The following is a 17,636-nucleotide window of genomic DNA, read 5'->3' as shown; positions in this document are numbered from 1 at the left end:
ACACGAATGTACCCAAAGTAGTTACTCTATATAAGTTTGTATAAGAATAAAAGTATGTGAATCGCAAATCTCGAAACAGTTGGGCAGATTTTTTTACGTATTTGGTTGCGGCTCGTAATCACAGTAAAGATGTTTGATTACTGGCCAGATTATGGTTGTGAAGGGTAGATAGTTTTTGGTTCCACAGTGTCATTCTGATTTTGGAAGAAGCTGGCATTTCCAGTCAGTATAAAGAGTCCACATGTGATATCCTGTTGTGGTGAGTCCATTGCAGACTCACATTGCTGAGGACTCTAGTTTTGTGATAAAAATCGGATTACAGTCCACTCTTAGTCTCCCTGCTGCCCAGATTCATCCTAATGATGTTTTTGTGTTTAAAAAAAAAAGTGTTAAAGAAAATTGTTTTGACGCCTTTATGACATTACGAAGTGTTTGTCACAGGCACTGAAGAACATTTCAAAAGGAAGTTTTCTGAGGTTGCTTGGTGAAGTTGAAACGGCACCGAGAGAAGTGTGTGATTAGAGGAGCGGAGTGGAAGTACTTTGAAGGAGACAAGGACTGAGGAACTGTAAGTTGAATGAAACAGTTTACTTAACTTATTTGTGAGACCTCGTACAGAACTGATGTCTGAAACAAATTGATCAGGAGAGCAAAACTGGCTCCCATCTTCTCCAGGCTGCAGCCAACAACTCCTTAGGAACCTCTTTATTTATTTTGGTTGTCGTTTGAGGAAAATTCTTTTGACAAAGTGTTAAAAAGGCATAGTGACACTGAGACTTGAAACACTTGTCAGTGAAATTTGTGTGTTAATCCCAGCACTATTTAAGGATATTAGATGGTAAGCTCAGTGCTTGAAGAACATATTTTTGTTCATTTAAATTGGAGTATACTTTTCTTTCTGGATGTAAGGCTGAGCGAGGTGGCACAGTGTTAAGGCACTGGACTCCCATTCAGGAGGATGGCGGTATAAATATTCTTCTGGCCATCCAGATGTAGGTTTTCTAGAGTTTTCTGTAATTGCTTATGCTAAATGCTGGGATGGTTCTCTTGAAAACAACAGGGCTAATTTCCTTCCTGAGGTAGAGTTTTTACTCCACTCAGTAATCATGTTGCTGTCAACAGCGTGCTAAAATGCTAACCTTCCTTCCTTAAAGGTTTAAGGTAGTTATGCTTGAGGAAGAGTTCTCACATTTTTAGAGTTACTATTTAGAATTTTCGTGTCATTAATATTAGCTTTCTTTTTCCTGAACTTCGCTACTAGTGTGTTAAAATTGTTATTTGTAGAGGCAATCATTTTATAGAAAAGCATGGTTTTATGGCGATATATACTGATAAAATTCTGTTGGGCTTGTTGCTGCCATCATATGGTGGCACTACCACGTGTGACATCAGGTGATGCCCCGTCCAGCACCTTATAAGGTAACGTTCTAGCTACAAGAGTACTGTGCCTGCTTTAACCTTCTGGTGGCCAGGATCCAAGCTGTGCTTAGCTGCAGACTGCTGTCTTATTGAGTGTGTTTTTAGAAATGTGTGTGTTGTTTGCTTCTTTTATGAAGCTACCCCAGAATTTTTTGTCTTTTTATTACTGTGTCATTGAGTGTAATTCAGTGCGTGATTTCCAGCGCATACTCCTACCGCAGATTTCTCTGAGTTGTGAGGTCTACATCACCTTTCACATAGCTTGCTGTGGAAAACAGACATGGAATTCCATTTGACAAAAGATCTATTACTAGGTGGACAAACAGTTTCTGTGAGAGTCGTAAAAGAAGTGATTCACGTAAAAATTTCGTAAAACCTTCCAATAAATATTCTGTCTGCAGTTATGTATAGCTTTGAACCCAAGCTTCAGAATGCTGAAGCAGTCATAGTGGTCTTGCAACAGAAGCATTACCTTATATGGTGCCAGAATGGGCACCAGTGACATCACAGGCAATAGTGCCACCATATAAGAATTACTTCAGCAACCACATGACGCTCATCACCTGACAATGGCTGTGGAATACTTGGGCAAAAGCTTGTGGATTTTAAACCCGTTGACATCATTGTAAACCTGAACAAAGGGATGGTTCCTTTGAAAGGGCACGGCTGATTTCCTTCCCTAACCCGAGCTTGCACTCCGTCTCTAATGACCTCGAAGCAGCATGGGATGACCAAGGTCACAAACTTTGTGTATACGCCTTTTATCTCATAGATAAGAATAACTATTACTCATCTTTTGCAGCTGAATTTTTTATGAAACCTGTTTTACCAAGTTTATTTAGATCCTTTTTTGGTGGTTTATATGCCAGTAACAATGTAATGAAACGGATAGTCCCTACTCACCATATAGCAGACATGCTAAGTCGCAAATAGGCACAACAGAAAGACTGTTGGAAAGTGAACTTTCGGCCAACAAGGCCTATGTCTAAAATAGATAACACACTCATGCCAATGTAATTCACACACGTGGCCACAGTCTTTGGCAGCAGAAGCCTGACTGTGTTTCATATATGTCCATTGGCTCCCATGTAAGTACTTCTTGAGTCAAGCTTCAGTTTTCACGCAACTGAATGTGACAACCGGATCCAGAAGTACTTCCACAAGACCCAATGTAAATGACACACACACACACACACACACACACACACACACACACACACACACACACACACACACTCTGAAGGAGCTTTCTACAACAATGTTGAACGAAACCATTATGACCACTACCTTCAGTGAGATCGAATGCCAGTTGATAGCATTGCAGACATGTGATGGTGTAAGAAAAGTATGTATGGGGAGCAGATATGGATGCAAAATCATTCTAGTGACAGTATGAGCTGTAGATTAGAAAATCCAATGAAATTAAAGACTTTGACAAATGGAGAAGTTGGTTGACTGTTTGTATGCACCTATGGAAAGTGATTGAAGAATGATGAAATAACAAGTAGGTGACAAGGTGTTGAGCATCCACACGCCTTCACAGAATGCGGAGTTTAGGGGCTAGGGCATCCTGTAAAACAGGATGGGTGCCAATCTGTAGTAGATACAGATAAGTACAATGTTGGTGCAGACACAAATGTTTTGGAGTACACTGTTCAGTGAATGTTGTTTAATTTAGGGCTCTGCATCAGACATTATCTACATGTTCTTATGTTTACACAGTGACATTGTTAATTACAATTTCTGTCATGTCAGGATTGCTATCATCCAGAGGCACAGGTGCAGCAAACATGCACCATGCCTCGGACACAGACCATCCAGACATTTTCATTTTGCTTGGATGTAACAGAATGTTTGTGTCACTTTCTATAAGATATTAAAATATAGTGTAATGTTTCTCTTTGATTACCTAGTTTGCAATAATACTTCAGAAGATCATACTAGTTTTTATGTTTTCAGGAAATGCTTGTATCATCACGGACAGAGTACTGCCTTGAAGACGCATATACAACAGAAGAAAGTTTAACATGGCCAACAGCGATGGGGTTAGGGCCACTTTCTGTAACATCAACTACAACAACAGCAACCACAAATGCAGCATCAGCTTCCTTCCCAGCAACTGTTAAGCGACCTCATATTGATGCTTTTGCTGGACAATATGATTTTGATATCCAACCATCTAGACACCAAGAGGATGCTCATTGGGTGGTATGTTTCATAATGAACAATGAAAACTCTCAAAAGTGAATTTTCAAGGTTACTTCAAACTTTTGCAGTACATTTGTACTATCTTGGTATCATTAAGATCTCATCCATTGTTGTGATATGCATATTTTTGTACAATGTGGAAATTTTAAGACTTACGGTATCTTTTTGGGGCTATTTTGTTAAGCAATTGATTCTTGTTGATAAAATTATTGATATATCCATCCTGTGGTGCAGTGATGTTATCAACAGAAATGGGGAAAAAAGAATAATTGTCCATCTATGAACCCAGTCATACAAAATATTTGCAACACGCACTTTGAGGACAACAGAGTAAAATTTGCTGTTAGCCCCTAAAAACAAAAAAATATAGTTCTTAGTGGAAAGTGTTTAAGCCATAGTTCCACATAGAAATTAACATTCTAATTCACTATGCATTCATATTGTATGACACTAAGAAAAGCTGCATTGTGCCTGGTGGGCTCACATCTCGTGGTCGTGCGGTAGTGTTCTCGCTTCCCGCGCCCGGGTTCGATTCCCGGAGGGGTCAGGGATTTTCTCTGCCTCGTGATGGCTGGGTGTTGTGTGTTGCCCTCAGGTTAGTTAGGTTTAAGTAGTTCTAAGTTCTAGGGGACTGATGACCATAGATGTTAAGGCCCATAGTGTTCAGAGCCATTTGACCCATTTTTGTGCCTGGTGGTAGTGATGGTGGTGGTGGAAACCATACACTTAGACATATGAGGTCGATGCAGTATGTGACACAAGTCTAAATCAGATGATGTAAACAGCAGCAACAATTGTAGTTCACTTGGAGAGGCTTTTGGATTATAGTGATTGAAAGGGTGTTTGCCACTGGTCATCCTTAAATTGCCAGCTACAGAAGTTCACGACTGGTCTTTTATATCAGCTGTGTCTCCACCGCATGCACCTTTGTCGTGCGTGTGTGACATTACATCGCTGCATTCTTATCTTCCATTTTCACATCCAGAAGGGTTACTAAATCCCTCCCCCCCATGAACTGATATGTGGGGCCATTACCTGCTGACCAATGTGGAGGATGAAGCTGGTAGCTGGGCAGTATCATGGTGAAAGATTCCTGTGTGACATCTGGGAGTGCTGGCGATCCTAGTGCGGCTGGATGTTTGTGGAAAGTGCACTCTCATCTCATAGTAGGGGGGACCAGGCAGCCCTCTAGGAGTAGAGAGAGCTACAATGTCTTAGTGATACTGAACTCCCCAATGAGAGGAGGTCAAACACCTCTATGCTGTTTCAAGAATTTACTGTGGTGCCATTGTAGCATCCCACGTGTTGTAGCCACCAACACTATCTGGATCCACCCCAAATTCAGCCCAGGTATGTGTACCCACAATGGGACATTTTGCACTGAACAGTGTGGCTGTCTCCCCTTCGCATTGTATGTTTGGGAACAAGATGCAGAAGTGTCCTGTTAGGATGACCATGAAGGTGTTGTGAGGGGTTACAACCATTGACAAGAGTGAACCAGTAAGAAACAAAGGATTTTAGTGCTGAAGCAGATGCACCATACCCTGGAGCTCTTAATGTAAGTGAATTCTTTTTGTTAACACATCTGAGGCTGGGTGAAACATAGAAGTACCAACATATTTAATCCTATTGCAGGTGCAAAACCTTTTGAAAAAAAGCCAGTTACCAGCATATGAGGTTTGCTGTCTGTTGCAAAGATCCTCTAAAAAGATCTCACTGTGGTCTTCGTTGGCTGCTGCAGGCATACAACATATGGGAAGTGGGAGGATTGGCATACAACAATTAATCATCTGGACCCGAAGGAAGTACCCATGCTGCATGATTTCAGTGCCACAGCTGTGACACAGGCCACAAACCGAGCGAGGTGGCGCAGTGGTCAGCACACTGGACTCGCATTCGGGAGGACGGCGGTTCAATCCCGTCTCCAGCCATCCTGATTTAGGTTTTCCGTGATTTCCCTAAATCGTTTCAGGCAAATGCCGGGATGGTTCCTTTGAAAGGGCACGGCCGATTTCCTTCCCAATCCTTCCCTAACCCGAACTTGCACTCCGTCTCTAATGACCTCGTTGTCGACGGGACGTTAAACACTAACCACCACCACCACAGGCCACAAGAGAACGATTTGGGTGGGGCTGACAGGTGTGCCTGTTGAACCACCTGTGCAATGTCATCATCCAGGTAAGATCAGTAGATATTGCAACATATCAGTTGCTTAGTGCTTGAAATTCCTCAATGGGACTGCTACAAGAGATGGAAGCCCCAGTATTGCAGGGAGGATGGCTGCTCTTCGCAGTGCCATTTGTCAGCTTCTGTAAAGAGCACAAAACCTTGCAAAACCAGATGTTGGCGCTGCTGATGGAAAATGAAAGGTGAATGCCAAGTGGTTTGCTTCTGAGAGCTCAGCAAGCCGACCCAAGGGACATAATGCAGGACCTGTTGAAGAACCAGGCAACACTTAGATGCAGGAACTGTCCAAGCAGTTGTTCCAGTTGGCTGTCTAACCGAACTGTGAACCATTTGGGGAAGAACTCCCTCTCTATGGCTCCAGGGTTGGTTCCTCTTCCCTCTTCTCTTTCCACCTTTCCTTCATCCCCTAGCCCCCACACCTTCACCTGCTAGGTCAGCAGCACGTGTAACCAGTTTGCGTGATGGGGCTGTTATGTGCTCATCTGACAGCATCCCCTGACAACACAGAGATCACTGTCACTGCCTTGTTTATGCCTGGGAGTCGTTGCTCATCTTCTTGGGACATTGGAACTCCTGACAGTGGCTGCTGCGCCAGGTGGCTCTAGCTGCAACTGAATGGTGCCTGCGGGGTGAGTCCCTGATTGGAGTGGGTGGTACCGGGGAGGATACTCTGTGCATGAAGTATGCTAAGCTCCTTAATTCTGGCCACTCTTCCATAGCTATTTCTTCAGACAGAAACAGTTCTATCTCTGCTCCTACTTTTGCGTCCAAAAGGAGGAGGGCCAGACCTGCCAGCTTGAGGCATTGAGGCAAAATCCTTTCCATGTGACTTGGCTCACTCCAGGACAGAAGCAATGGGGATACTTTCGCCATTAGCAAACCTACCTACTACCCCCCCCCCCCCCCCCTCTCTTTCAATTCCCCTTTTTTTTCCCCCCTGGTAGAATATTTCGATGACAAGTTTGTTAAAGTTGATCCACTTAGTAGGATGTGATCTCGTTCTCTGCTGAGTAAAACGTCTTTTGCCAGTCAGTTGACTTCCCTTTGTGCTTACGAGCACTTGGGAGATATCCCAGTAAGTATTACCTCTCACCAGTCTTTAAATATGACCCAAGGCATTATTTTTCAAGGGACCTCCTCCTTCAGTCTGAGGAACTCAGGACTAACCTTGCATGACATGGCATTTGTTTCGTACACCGAGTCCGCAGAGGTTCTAAGAACTATCACTTTGATGCTGGCACTTTCATCCTGCCTTTTGATGGGGTATTCTTCCGGAAAATGTCTTCAAAGCTATGGTTTACCATTGTAACATGAAGCCCTAAATCTTGTCTCCCACTCGCTGTTTCTAGTGTCTCCGTTTTGGTCACATGTGATGTGAGGGGAATCCTATTTACAGTGGCAGCAGTTGTCCTCTCCATGTGAGGAATTCTTACACCCACTGCCCAAGTGAGTTAACTGTTGCAGCCCACATTCTCCTTGCTTGCCGTATTGCCTAATCTATAAAAAGGAAAGGAAGATTCAGGAGTTCAAAACTCTCAGACCATCTGTCCTATTCTGAAGTTTGACAGAAATTCAACTTTCTCCACCCTATATCTTTACTACCCATTTTTGCTTCTGTTGCATCCTATCCTCCCCCTCCTACTCCTACTCCTTCTGAGCTTTCCTCCTTAACTCCGTCCTCTCCCCCCTTTCCTCCTCTCTGGCTGTTGCTATTCCCACCCTTCTCTGGACTGCACCTTCTCCTTGGCCGGAGAAGAAACCCTGTCCTCTGGCACCCACTGGGGATGGGGCTGCCTCTATGAACCTCCCTTCACGATGTCTGCAGCACAGAAACCCTTGTATTTCAAGTTGGATGCGGAACCCATGCACGGTGGGCCTCAAGGCCGCTTGTTGTCATTTGGGTCCTGATATTGCTTGGGGACTTTCTGTCTTCCCAATCACATCTCCTCTTGCCCTCTGAAGGAGAGGAAGAACATGCATAATTCTTGGGACGAAACCTTGCTGACATCCCAGGAGCTGTCACTTCTTTCTTCGTAATCATTTTCTGATCTTTCACACGAGAATGCCACTCTGTGCTTACTGGTGACAGATGCTCTCTCTACAAATAACTGTTTCTGACCTGTTTGACGTCCATATGGGCTCATCTACTACTGTCCTCCAGTGGGACTGTAATGATACCTATTGTCACCTTCTGGAATTGCAGTCTCATCTTTCTCTGTTCTCTAGCTTTTGTTGTATTGCAGGGATCTCGTTTTGTGGATACTCACCTACGGACTCTTCATGGCTCCTAAGCCTTCTGCCAGAACCGGGTCAGCCCTTTGTGAGCCTCTGGTGGTGTCAGTATGTTCGTCCACATGGACATTGTTAGTTCCTGGGTTCATCTATATAATGTGCTCTCCTCCTTCGACAGATCCCTCCCCCCTTCTTTCTCCTTTGGATTTTAACACGTATAATCCTTTTGTCGGGTGCTACTGCAACCAATGACAGGGGCAGGATCGTTGAATACCTTCTACTAGTAGGGCTTGATCTCAGACCCCTCACCACTTGGACCCCCACTCACTTTAATACTACACATAGCTCTTTCTTGGCCATTGATATTTCTGTATGTAGCACTGGATTCCTTCTTCCCCTTCATTCACCAGGGAGCTCATGATGATTGCGACAGTGATCATTTTCTGATTGTTTCATCTTTTCTCTAGTATTACTCGTTCGGAAGTTCTTGCAGGTGGGCCTTTACTAATGTGGTTTGGGATGCCTTCTCGTCAGCTGCCATGCCACTGCTCTACCACACAGTGGCATTGATGAGTCCATATATAGTTTGACTAATGCCATTCTTTTAGCAGCTGCTTTGAAAATTCCATCTTTGTCAGGCTCTCCTCAACAGAAGACTGTCCCTTGGTGGCCCCCCGAAATTGCTGCAGCTATTAAAGATTGTTCCCATGCCTCCCGGCCTTTAAAAGGATTTGTGCCCAGGCCACTATGTTCATAAATGCTAGAAACTGATTCGTTGTGAATGATATGTCACTGTCACCAGGCTGCATACTTTCTCTTTGCAGATGTGGGCAGTGATCAGGTGCATTTTTGACTGCTGTCCTGTGTTCCAAGAATTTCTTTGAATGGTGTTACTCTCAGCAGCCTGGGTTCCATCACTGAGCATATTGCTCAGCATTTCATCCAGGCTTCAGAGTAGGTTCAGTGTCCACCAGTCAGACACGGCCGGAACAACACCTTTTATCTTTATTCCCTGCTGCCTCGAGCTTATAACACCCCACTTAGCAAATGGAAATTCGCCATGCATTTTCTTCCCCTTTTTAACTGTCTGTCTGTCAAGAGGAATTCCCGTCCAAGTAGCAAGAAAGTGTCACTATTCAAATTTTGAAATTGGGTAAACCACATCTTGAGATGGACTTGTTTTGTCCGGTCAGTTTATACAATGTTTTCCACAAATTATTTGAACATATGATGAGTTGAAGGCTGTATTGGATCCTTGAATCCTGGGACCTTTGGCTTCGACCCAGTATTGAGTTGAAGGCTGTATTGGATCCTTGAATCCTGGGATCTTTTGGCTTCGACCCAGTATGGTTTTTTTCACTGAGGCTGCTGTACTACAGATACAAATGGCTTTTTCTGGTACCGCACGCCCTGGAATTTGAATCCCCGCCAGACGTCATGGACATCGAAGACCCCTAGAGGTCTCTGCACCATCGCACCGTAAGCTGTGGCAGTGCATGCCTCTGGGAGCGCATTTAGTGTGAGGGTGTCACAGTGGAACACCTGGTTCCAGCTGCCAGTAGTGGTGCCCCCAATAGAGTACTGAAGCGCCTGCTTCTCGCTCAGCCATCCAGTCTAACCTTGCGTACGTCTCCGGACACATCGCCTCGCATTAGACAGCTTATTTACATTCTTGTTCTGTGTACGAGTGGACGTGGTTGTTAGGTTTTCGTGTGACTCGATTGTTTTGATCCTGTCCTCGTTCGTTTTGTCCTTCGTTGGTCGTGTCCGTCCTCTCCTGTTTGTGGTTGTTCACAGGCCGCTCTGCAGGACCCGCTGCGCTTTCCGTCTCTTCAACCCCACGACCATTCCAGTCGCCGTTACGACATTTTTGGCGATGAGGTAAACAGTGGTTGTTGTTGGTATGGAGGTGAAGTTGGTCTGTTTGCTGAAGAAACTGCAGCAGCAGCAGCTCCAGTTGGATATCTTACAAAAGTCCCTGCAGTTGCTAACGGACAAAGTCAATGCCCAGGGCGCGTTACCACAACAGCTTCGGAGTCCTCAGATGTCCGATGCTTTCTCACGTCCGCCGTCGTTTCCACCCTTTAGTGACACTAAAGAGGACTGGGTAACCTACCTACATCAGCTGAAACAACATTTCACGGTTTTTCAAGTCACGGACGACTCCTTGCAGCGGTCGTTTTTTTTTGTCTTGGGCCTCCCCAGACACGTTCTTTCTTCTTCACAAGTTGGCACCGTTGTGCGACCCTGTGTCTCTCTCTTTCCAGGAGATCTGCCTTTTGCTGACCAACTATTATTCCCAACACTACCATGTGGCCGCCTCTCGGTTGGAGTTCCACCAATACCATAAACATCCTGGTCAGTCGTATCATTCCTGGGTCACGGACTTGCAGGGTCTCAGCCGTCGATGCGATTTTACTTGTAAAAACAGACATAATGTCTAATGGGATAGCAGCAATCAGTGATTGTATAATGTTACTTATAATCTGTCTTGATTGCAAAATTTTTTATTCGTATGACTGGTTTCGGTTAATTCAGAACCATCTTCAGATCTGTTTATTCAGTTACAGAAGTAACCCGTCCAATATGTGAGATATGTGACGCAGCATGTGAAAGTTGCTGGATTTGGACGGGTTACTCCTGTAACTGAAATATCACATCTGAAGATGGTTATGAATGAACCGAAACCGGTCATATGAAAAAAAAAAGTGCAATCAAGATAGATTATAAGAAACAAGATTTTACTTGTGCCAATCAGCAGTGTAAGGCTACGTATGCAGACTCCCTGATCCGGAATGTGGTGGTTCAGCTGGCTCCCGATCCTGAGGTCCGTACTGCGGCGTTAAAACTCAACAACACCTCCTTGGAAGAGATTTTCCCCATTGCCCACTCCTTTGAAATTGCTCAGGCGACTAATGAGCGTCTTATGGTGCGACCGTAGGTGGTGGCGAACGAGGCGCCACTGCGGGTTCCGCCCTTGCGACGTCGACGTGGCCCGGCTGACAGAGGCCAGCGCCATTGGGACTCCTCATTGTCTGACGTCTCTATGGCATTGGCGCCTTCGGTCACCGGTCGCGTGGTCCCTTCCATCTTGCCCACAGTGCTTTACTGCCCATTCGCTGACTGATTGGCTGATTATACCCACTGTTGGCAAACGTGCACGCTGTGTAACAAGGAGGGCCACATCCGATTGGTTTGTTGTAGTCGCTCGACTCGCTCCAGTCCTTCCTCTCCTGGGCCTCAAGATACTGTCCATGCTCTGCAATCGGTCATCCCACAGGATGACTCATCAGCATGGAAGATTTTCCTCTCGCCCCACATTTTCAGTGAAGATGTCAGTTTTCAGGTTGACACTGGTGCCACCGTCTCCCTGATTACTATGGCGACATATGCCTGGCTGGGCTCTCCTGCATTGTCGCCTTCCTCTCGCCGTTTGGTCACCTATGGAGACGATTGCATTTCCCTTTGTGGGCAGTTCGTCATCCAGGCGACGTACAAGCGTTTCCCAGCTCCTTAACCTCTTTGTTGTCAGCCATCCGTCAGCTTCGAATATTTTTGGCCTGGATGCATTTCAACTGTTTGGCTTTTCATTTTCCAACAAAGTTAATGTTGTTTCCACGGCTGTTCCTTTTCAGGACTTGGACGATCTGTGCTCCTCCTTTGCGTCGTTGTTTTCACAGGATCTCGGATGTGCTTCTGGTTTTGAGGCGCACATCACCCTACGGCCGGATGCACAGCCTCGCTGTTTCCAGGCGCGGCCCCGTCTGGTGGCCTTACGGCCAGTGGTGAAAAAGGAACTTCATCGTTTCCAGTTTGCTGGCATGCCGGAGCATGTAACTTACAGTGCATGGGCGACACCACTGGTGGTCATACGGAAACCCAACGGGTCCCTTTGACTGTGCGGGGACTTCGGAGCTACAGTCAATGCTCAGTCCCTCATTTACACTTACCCCATTCCCCGGCAGGAAGACCTTCTTGCCAAGCTTGCCAGGGGGAGAGTATTTTTCCAAGATCGACCTAGCTGAGGCATACAACCAGTTGCCCGTGGATGCTGAATGTCAGAACATAGCGGTTATCAACAGGCCTTTCGGATTGTATAAGTACAAGCGCCTTTCATTTGGTGTCTCTTCGGCAGCGGCCGTTTTCCAGCAATTCCTGGAGCAGCTTACACAGCCTGTCCCTGCCTGTGTTAATCATGTGGATGACATTTTGGTCACCGGGCATTCCCACCAGGAACATTTGCAAAACCTCAGCACCTTATTTCATGCTCTGCGGTCTGCTGGTTTACGCTGTCAGCTGGACGAGTGTTGTTTTTTCCAACCGGAAGTGGAATATTTAGGCCACTGGCTTAGCAAAGATGGCATTCGCCCTTCGGGTCATAATGTCGCGGCCATTGAGGCCCTTTCTTGTCCCAAGAACTTATCTGAACTCCAGGTATTTTTGGGCAAGGTTACTTATTACTTAAAAGTTCTTGCCCCAGGCTGCCTCCATTGCTCAACCCCTCAATCACTTGCGTCACAAAGGGGTACCTTTTGATTGGACTACTGCCTGTGACCAGGCTTTTCTCCGTTTAAAGGCGATGCTCAAGTATGCCCCTTGCCTTACTCCTTTTTCTCCGCACTGCCCCTTGGTTGTGGCGGCTGATGCGTAGGCATACGGCATTGGGGCCATCCTCGTGCACCAGGATGGCGTTGGCTCCGAACAGCCCATCGCTTATGCCTCTAAGACATTGACCCCAGCACAAAGGAACTACTCCCAGATTGAAAAGGAGACTCTGGAAGTCATTTTCGCCGTCCAAAAATTTCACACCTATCTCTTTGGGGCAAAATTCACCCTCCTGAAGTTCCATAAACCCTTGGTAACACTTTTTGGACCCCACTCTCACCTTCCAAAGTGGACGGTTCACCGTCTCCAGCGCTGGGCATTGTTTTTACGTAGTTACACTTACACCATCCGGTATAAGCCTACCGCCCACCATGCTAAAGTGGACGCTTTGCCACGTCACCCATCAGGCCCCGATCCTGCCTTTGACCAACAGGAGGTCCTCTGCTTTCACATTGATTCTGCATGCCGGGATGTGTTAGACAGTCTGCCTCTTATACCTGCTCACATTGCTGCGGCTACCCGCCGCGACCCTGTCTTCCGGCAGGTTCTCTACTATGTGGTCAACGGGCGCCCGTCCTATGTTACTCAGTGGATGCAGTCCGATTTCAGCCCCTGGTGCCACCTGTCCCACAGGCTCTTTGTGGTCGATGATGTCCTTCTGTTGGCAACGGAGCCAGATGCCCATCGGGTGGTCATCCCTCCAGAATTGCGGCTTCAGGTGCTTGGTTTGTTAAACCGCTGGCACTAGGGTATGTTCCGTATGAAAGTTTTGGCTTGCTGGCACATGTATTGACTCGGCATCGATGTTGATAATTGAGTGCCTGGTCTGTAGGTGCACTGTCTGTGCGTGTCACCAGGCTAGCCCCCCTCAGTCATTTACACCCTGGCCTGTGCCTCGCCGGCCCTGGGATCGCATCCATATCGATTTTGCGTGCCCGTTTTTGGGGTCTATTTGGTTACTCATTGTTGATGCCTACTCCAAATACCCATATGTTGTCCGCATGGCATCCACCACCACGGAGGCTATACTCATGGCCCTGGACCAGGTTCTCGCATTTGAGGGCCTGCCACACACGTTGGTCTCCGATAATGGTCCCCAATTCACGGCGTCCTCCTTCCACGGCTTCTGTCAGGCCAACGATATCAAACACATCCGTAGCCTCCCCTTTCCACCCTTCATCCAATGGCACAGCAAGAGGCTTGTCCGCACTTTTAAACACCAGTTGACTAAAGCGGTCGACACATCTCCAACTGGGTCAGCCGTAGGCCTGTTTTTGAGCACCCATCGCACTACGCCAATTGACGGATGCAGTCCGGCAGAGCTCTTTCATGGGCGAAGCTGCAGACGCACCTCCATTTGCTGATGGCATCCTCCTCCCGGCCCTCACAGCGGTATGCCCCTGGCACGGCTGTGTGGGGCCGTGAGTACGGGCGCAAGGCGGGTTGGACACCCGTCACAGTCGTCGCAGCCCATGGGTGGTGTGTGACGTCGGTGCATACGTCAAAAGGGTTGGAGCGCCGCCATCACAATCGCTCAGGCCGCATGACGCCACGGGACTTGCCCACTGCCTCTTTCCCTACCTCCTTCAGGTACGGACATGGTCCTCGAGTCACCGTCCGTGCCCCTGGTTGCCGTCTCCCCTGCCCTCTCCGCCTCCGGGTGGATCGGCGGCTCCCTCCCCTACCCTGGACTCTGGATCGGCTGTCATGGATACCTGAGGCATCCCTTCCTCCCCACCAATAGTGGTTGATGAGCGCAGCTCCGCTTTCCACTGCCTCCCACCTCGGCACTGTCCGGGGCTTTTCCGCCCCTACGCTCAAGTTTGGAGGGGGGGGGGGGGGGGGAGAATCTGATACCGCACGCTGCGGAATTTGAATCCCCACCAGACTTCATAGATGTCGAAGATGCCTAGAGGTCACTGCACCATCACGCCGTAAGCTGTGGCAGCGCACGCCTCTGGGCCCGCATTTAATGTGAGGGTTCCACAGTGGAATACCTGGTTCCAGCTGCCAATAGAGGTGCCCCCGATAGAGTACTGAAGTGCCTGCCTCTCTCTCAGCCATCCAGTCTAACCTTGCGTACATCTCCGGACACATTGTCTCATCTTAGACAGCTTATTTATTTTCTTGTTCTGTGTACGAGTGGATGTGGTTGTTAGGTTTTCGTGTGACTCAGTTGTTTTGATCCTTTCGTTGTTAGTTCTGTCCTTCGTTGGCCGTGCCCGTCCTCTCCCATTGTGCGGTTGTTTGTGGGCCGCTCCGTGGGTTCGACGCGCTTTCTTTCTCTTCAGCCTTGCGACCATTCTGGTCGCCGTTACAACACTTTTGCCTGGTGTCAACACTTCTGCGATCTCCATGAGCCACCATCCTTTTCCACTGTACATGAGTGGGGCGTCCATAACCTGCCCCGTTTTTATTTTTTCCCCCTGGAACTTTCTTTCATATCATGCTTTTCAGGTATCAATTGCCCCCTCCTGTAGCAGCTCCCACCTGCAGGAGAATGGCGTTCTGCAGTGTTGTTTTGTGTGTGTGTCTCTTTTCAGTAGCTAATAGTGGTCTATGCGGCCTATGAGGTTCCTCTTTTTGTATACTTATAATTTTTGCATTTATTTTTATTCGTCCGTGACGGGTGTTGCTGAATGCAGACTGCAAGGAGTAATACACTAAGTAGAATCATGTGCTCTCACTCATGGCTTCCATTTCTCGGCTGCCAGCACCTGCTTTATGCATTTCTGTAATCGCCACACAGTCCATCCCCATCTGGATCTGTACCTTGAGGACCTGGCCGTCAGTGTGGTGGACTCTCAACGTTATTTGGGACTGGTCCTTGATGCGCGGGTGACACAGCTTTCCCGTCTGTGTCAACTAACGCAGACATGTTGCCCGCACTTCAGTGCTCTTTGTTGGGTCAGCAACACCGACTGGGTTGCGGACTATTCTACTCTGATAAGGCTCAAAAAAGCATTGGTCCAGTCCCGTCTAGATTATGGGCGTCTCACAATGGCTTGGCATCACCTTTGTCATTACAGATGGTGGACCTGATACACCATTTTTGGTTACGACTGGGAACTGGTGCCTTTTAGACCAGCCCTGTCTGACTTGGTATTGCGGTTTATTCGAAAAGAGGGTTTTTATCACTCTAAGGGAGGGTGACTTGGCCTAGTTGGGCCATTGAGGGCTTTGCAGGGCACGCTGCTGCCTCCTCTGGTCCAAACAGGCAGCAGCTTTGTGAACTTGGTGGTCCACCCCAATCCTTTACCTACCTACTATTTTGCTCTTCTTCCCCCTTCTCACATGCTCTATTAGACTTGTTCTTCCTCTGTTTTCCTGTGCTGCTCTTGCCCTGTGCGTATTGTTAGTCTTTTCAAGATAATGTTGGCTAGGGTGCCTCTGGTAGGTGGTGGTGGTGGTAAAAGAAAAAGAAATGGGGGGTAAGCCCTCTTTGCACTTTCTGTCTTTGGAGGTTTCTGGCTTACCCATGGATGGGGCACCTGGCCGACCTTTCTTCCTTTCCCCCCATTTCTTCTTTGTTCCATCCTCTAGGCTTTGTTGATCTTCGGTAGACTTGGGGTTTTGTTTCCTTTTGTGCACTGGGTCCTTCTTTGGTGTGTAGTTTTGTTGACTTGCCTTTTCCTGGTAGGAGAAACTGATGACCTTGTAGTTTGCTCCCTTTAACCATTTGAGAAAGTGCATCCACTTCGGAATGATGAGCAGAGGTGTGACAGTGAAATTAGTTTTGGAAATTTGTCAAACAGTGAGGCCATCGATGAAAGCAAGTGCCATTCTTTTTAGCAGCTTCACCTTGGGTCCAGAGAGGAATGAATGGTTTTTGACTTACAAGCATTAATACTTTTCGTAGAATAAAATCCTTGTGAGAAGATCGAGTACTATAATTTAACCCTTTATAGGTTTGCGGTTGATTTTTCAACCACATAACATAGGGCGCATTTTCTCATTGATTTGTGGTGTGATTTAGTCTTTATGGCTCCAGCACATCAGTGAGAATGTTTTCCGATTGGAAAAGTAGCCACAATGTAGCTCGCTAAATTCTCACACCAGACGGCAGGGGTACATACATTACCTTTGTGGTTGAAAAATCAACCACAGAATGTTGCCGACCACGTCAGAGGTATTTATCGCCTTTGTTACTTTACAGGCAAGTGTATTTTTGTTGTTACATAAATTTTGCCCATTGTAGTCGTTCTCTGAAGTTTTATCTTTTGAAAAGTGCCAGTAATGTCTTGAAATAGAAAGTTAGTAGTCCTCAAATAAACGATTTGCAATTACACTGTTGAGAAAGCTCTTCATTACTGCTATTCTGCTGAAATACAGAGCAGACTGTTTTTGTAAACTGTGACCCATGAAGATGTGGTCGTCATTTTCATACATTCGGCAACTGAAATGTTGTAAGAACATCACCGAATTTGACAGAGAGACAGTAACTTTTCTGCTGAGATGTTATTTTCAAGTTGTATGCACATTTGGCATGCTGCAGTACAGAATTGGACATCCTACATTTTCTTCTGCTTGACATCAAGACGATTTGCTTTGAGGTAATTTTTATGAAATATCTATCATAGCAGTTTCTACTATGTACTATATGAGTGATCAATGTTTTTTATGGTTATTATTTTCCTTTGTGGTGAATAATGGGTACATTAGTGTAATTTCTTCTGTAGTGAAATGGCTAGACAAAGACTGAACGAAGCAGAGATACTGCAGATTCTTGAAGATTCATGTTCTGATGTTTCTTCGGGTGATTCTGAGTAGGGGGGGGGGGGGGGTGATACAGATGCAGAAGATTCCATGAACCCAAGGCCAGTCAGTGCCTCCCTGATACAGTTCATCCTGTGCAGGATGGCAGAGGAATTAGACTCCAATGACAGTACCTGTGATGAATGTGAAGATCCTGTATTTATTACTCAGCCTCCACATTCTTTGACAAGTTCTGCTACTCATTCAGATGATAGTGACTTATAGACTGG

At 46.6% G+C, this 17,636-nt stretch overlaps 1 protein-coding gene across 7 annotated transcripts in view; it reads left to right on the top strand.

Moving 5' to 3' along the window:
- Positions 1-17,636, top strand: part of LOC126272103 (cellular tumor antigen p53-like) — an 86,857-nt gene that overhangs the window by 24,875 nt on the left and 44,346 nt on the right. For 6 of the 7 annotated variants that reach the window (XM_049974689.1, XM_049974687.1, XM_049974692.1 and 3 more), the window contains exon 4: positions 3,379-3,627. In XM_049974689.1, the coding sequence (XP_049830646.1) occupies positions 3,379-3,627 (249 nt within the window). Of the gene's footprint in view, positions 1-441; positions 569-3,378; positions 3,628-17,636 lie in introns of all 7 variants that reach the window. The other variant, XM_049974694.1, reaches the window with a different exon arrangement.

The sequence above is a fragment of the Schistocerca gregaria genome, chromosome 5 (genome assembly GCF_023897955.1).
Source record: "Schistocerca gregaria isolate iqSchGreg1 chromosome 5, iqSchGreg1.2, whole genome shotgun sequence".
Classification (NCBI taxonomy): Eukaryota; Metazoa; Arthropoda; class Insecta; order Orthoptera; family Acrididae; genus Schistocerca; species Schistocerca gregaria.
The sequence above is the reverse complement of the archived record's forward strand: the minus strand, read 5'-3'. Positions and strand labels throughout refer to the sequence as shown.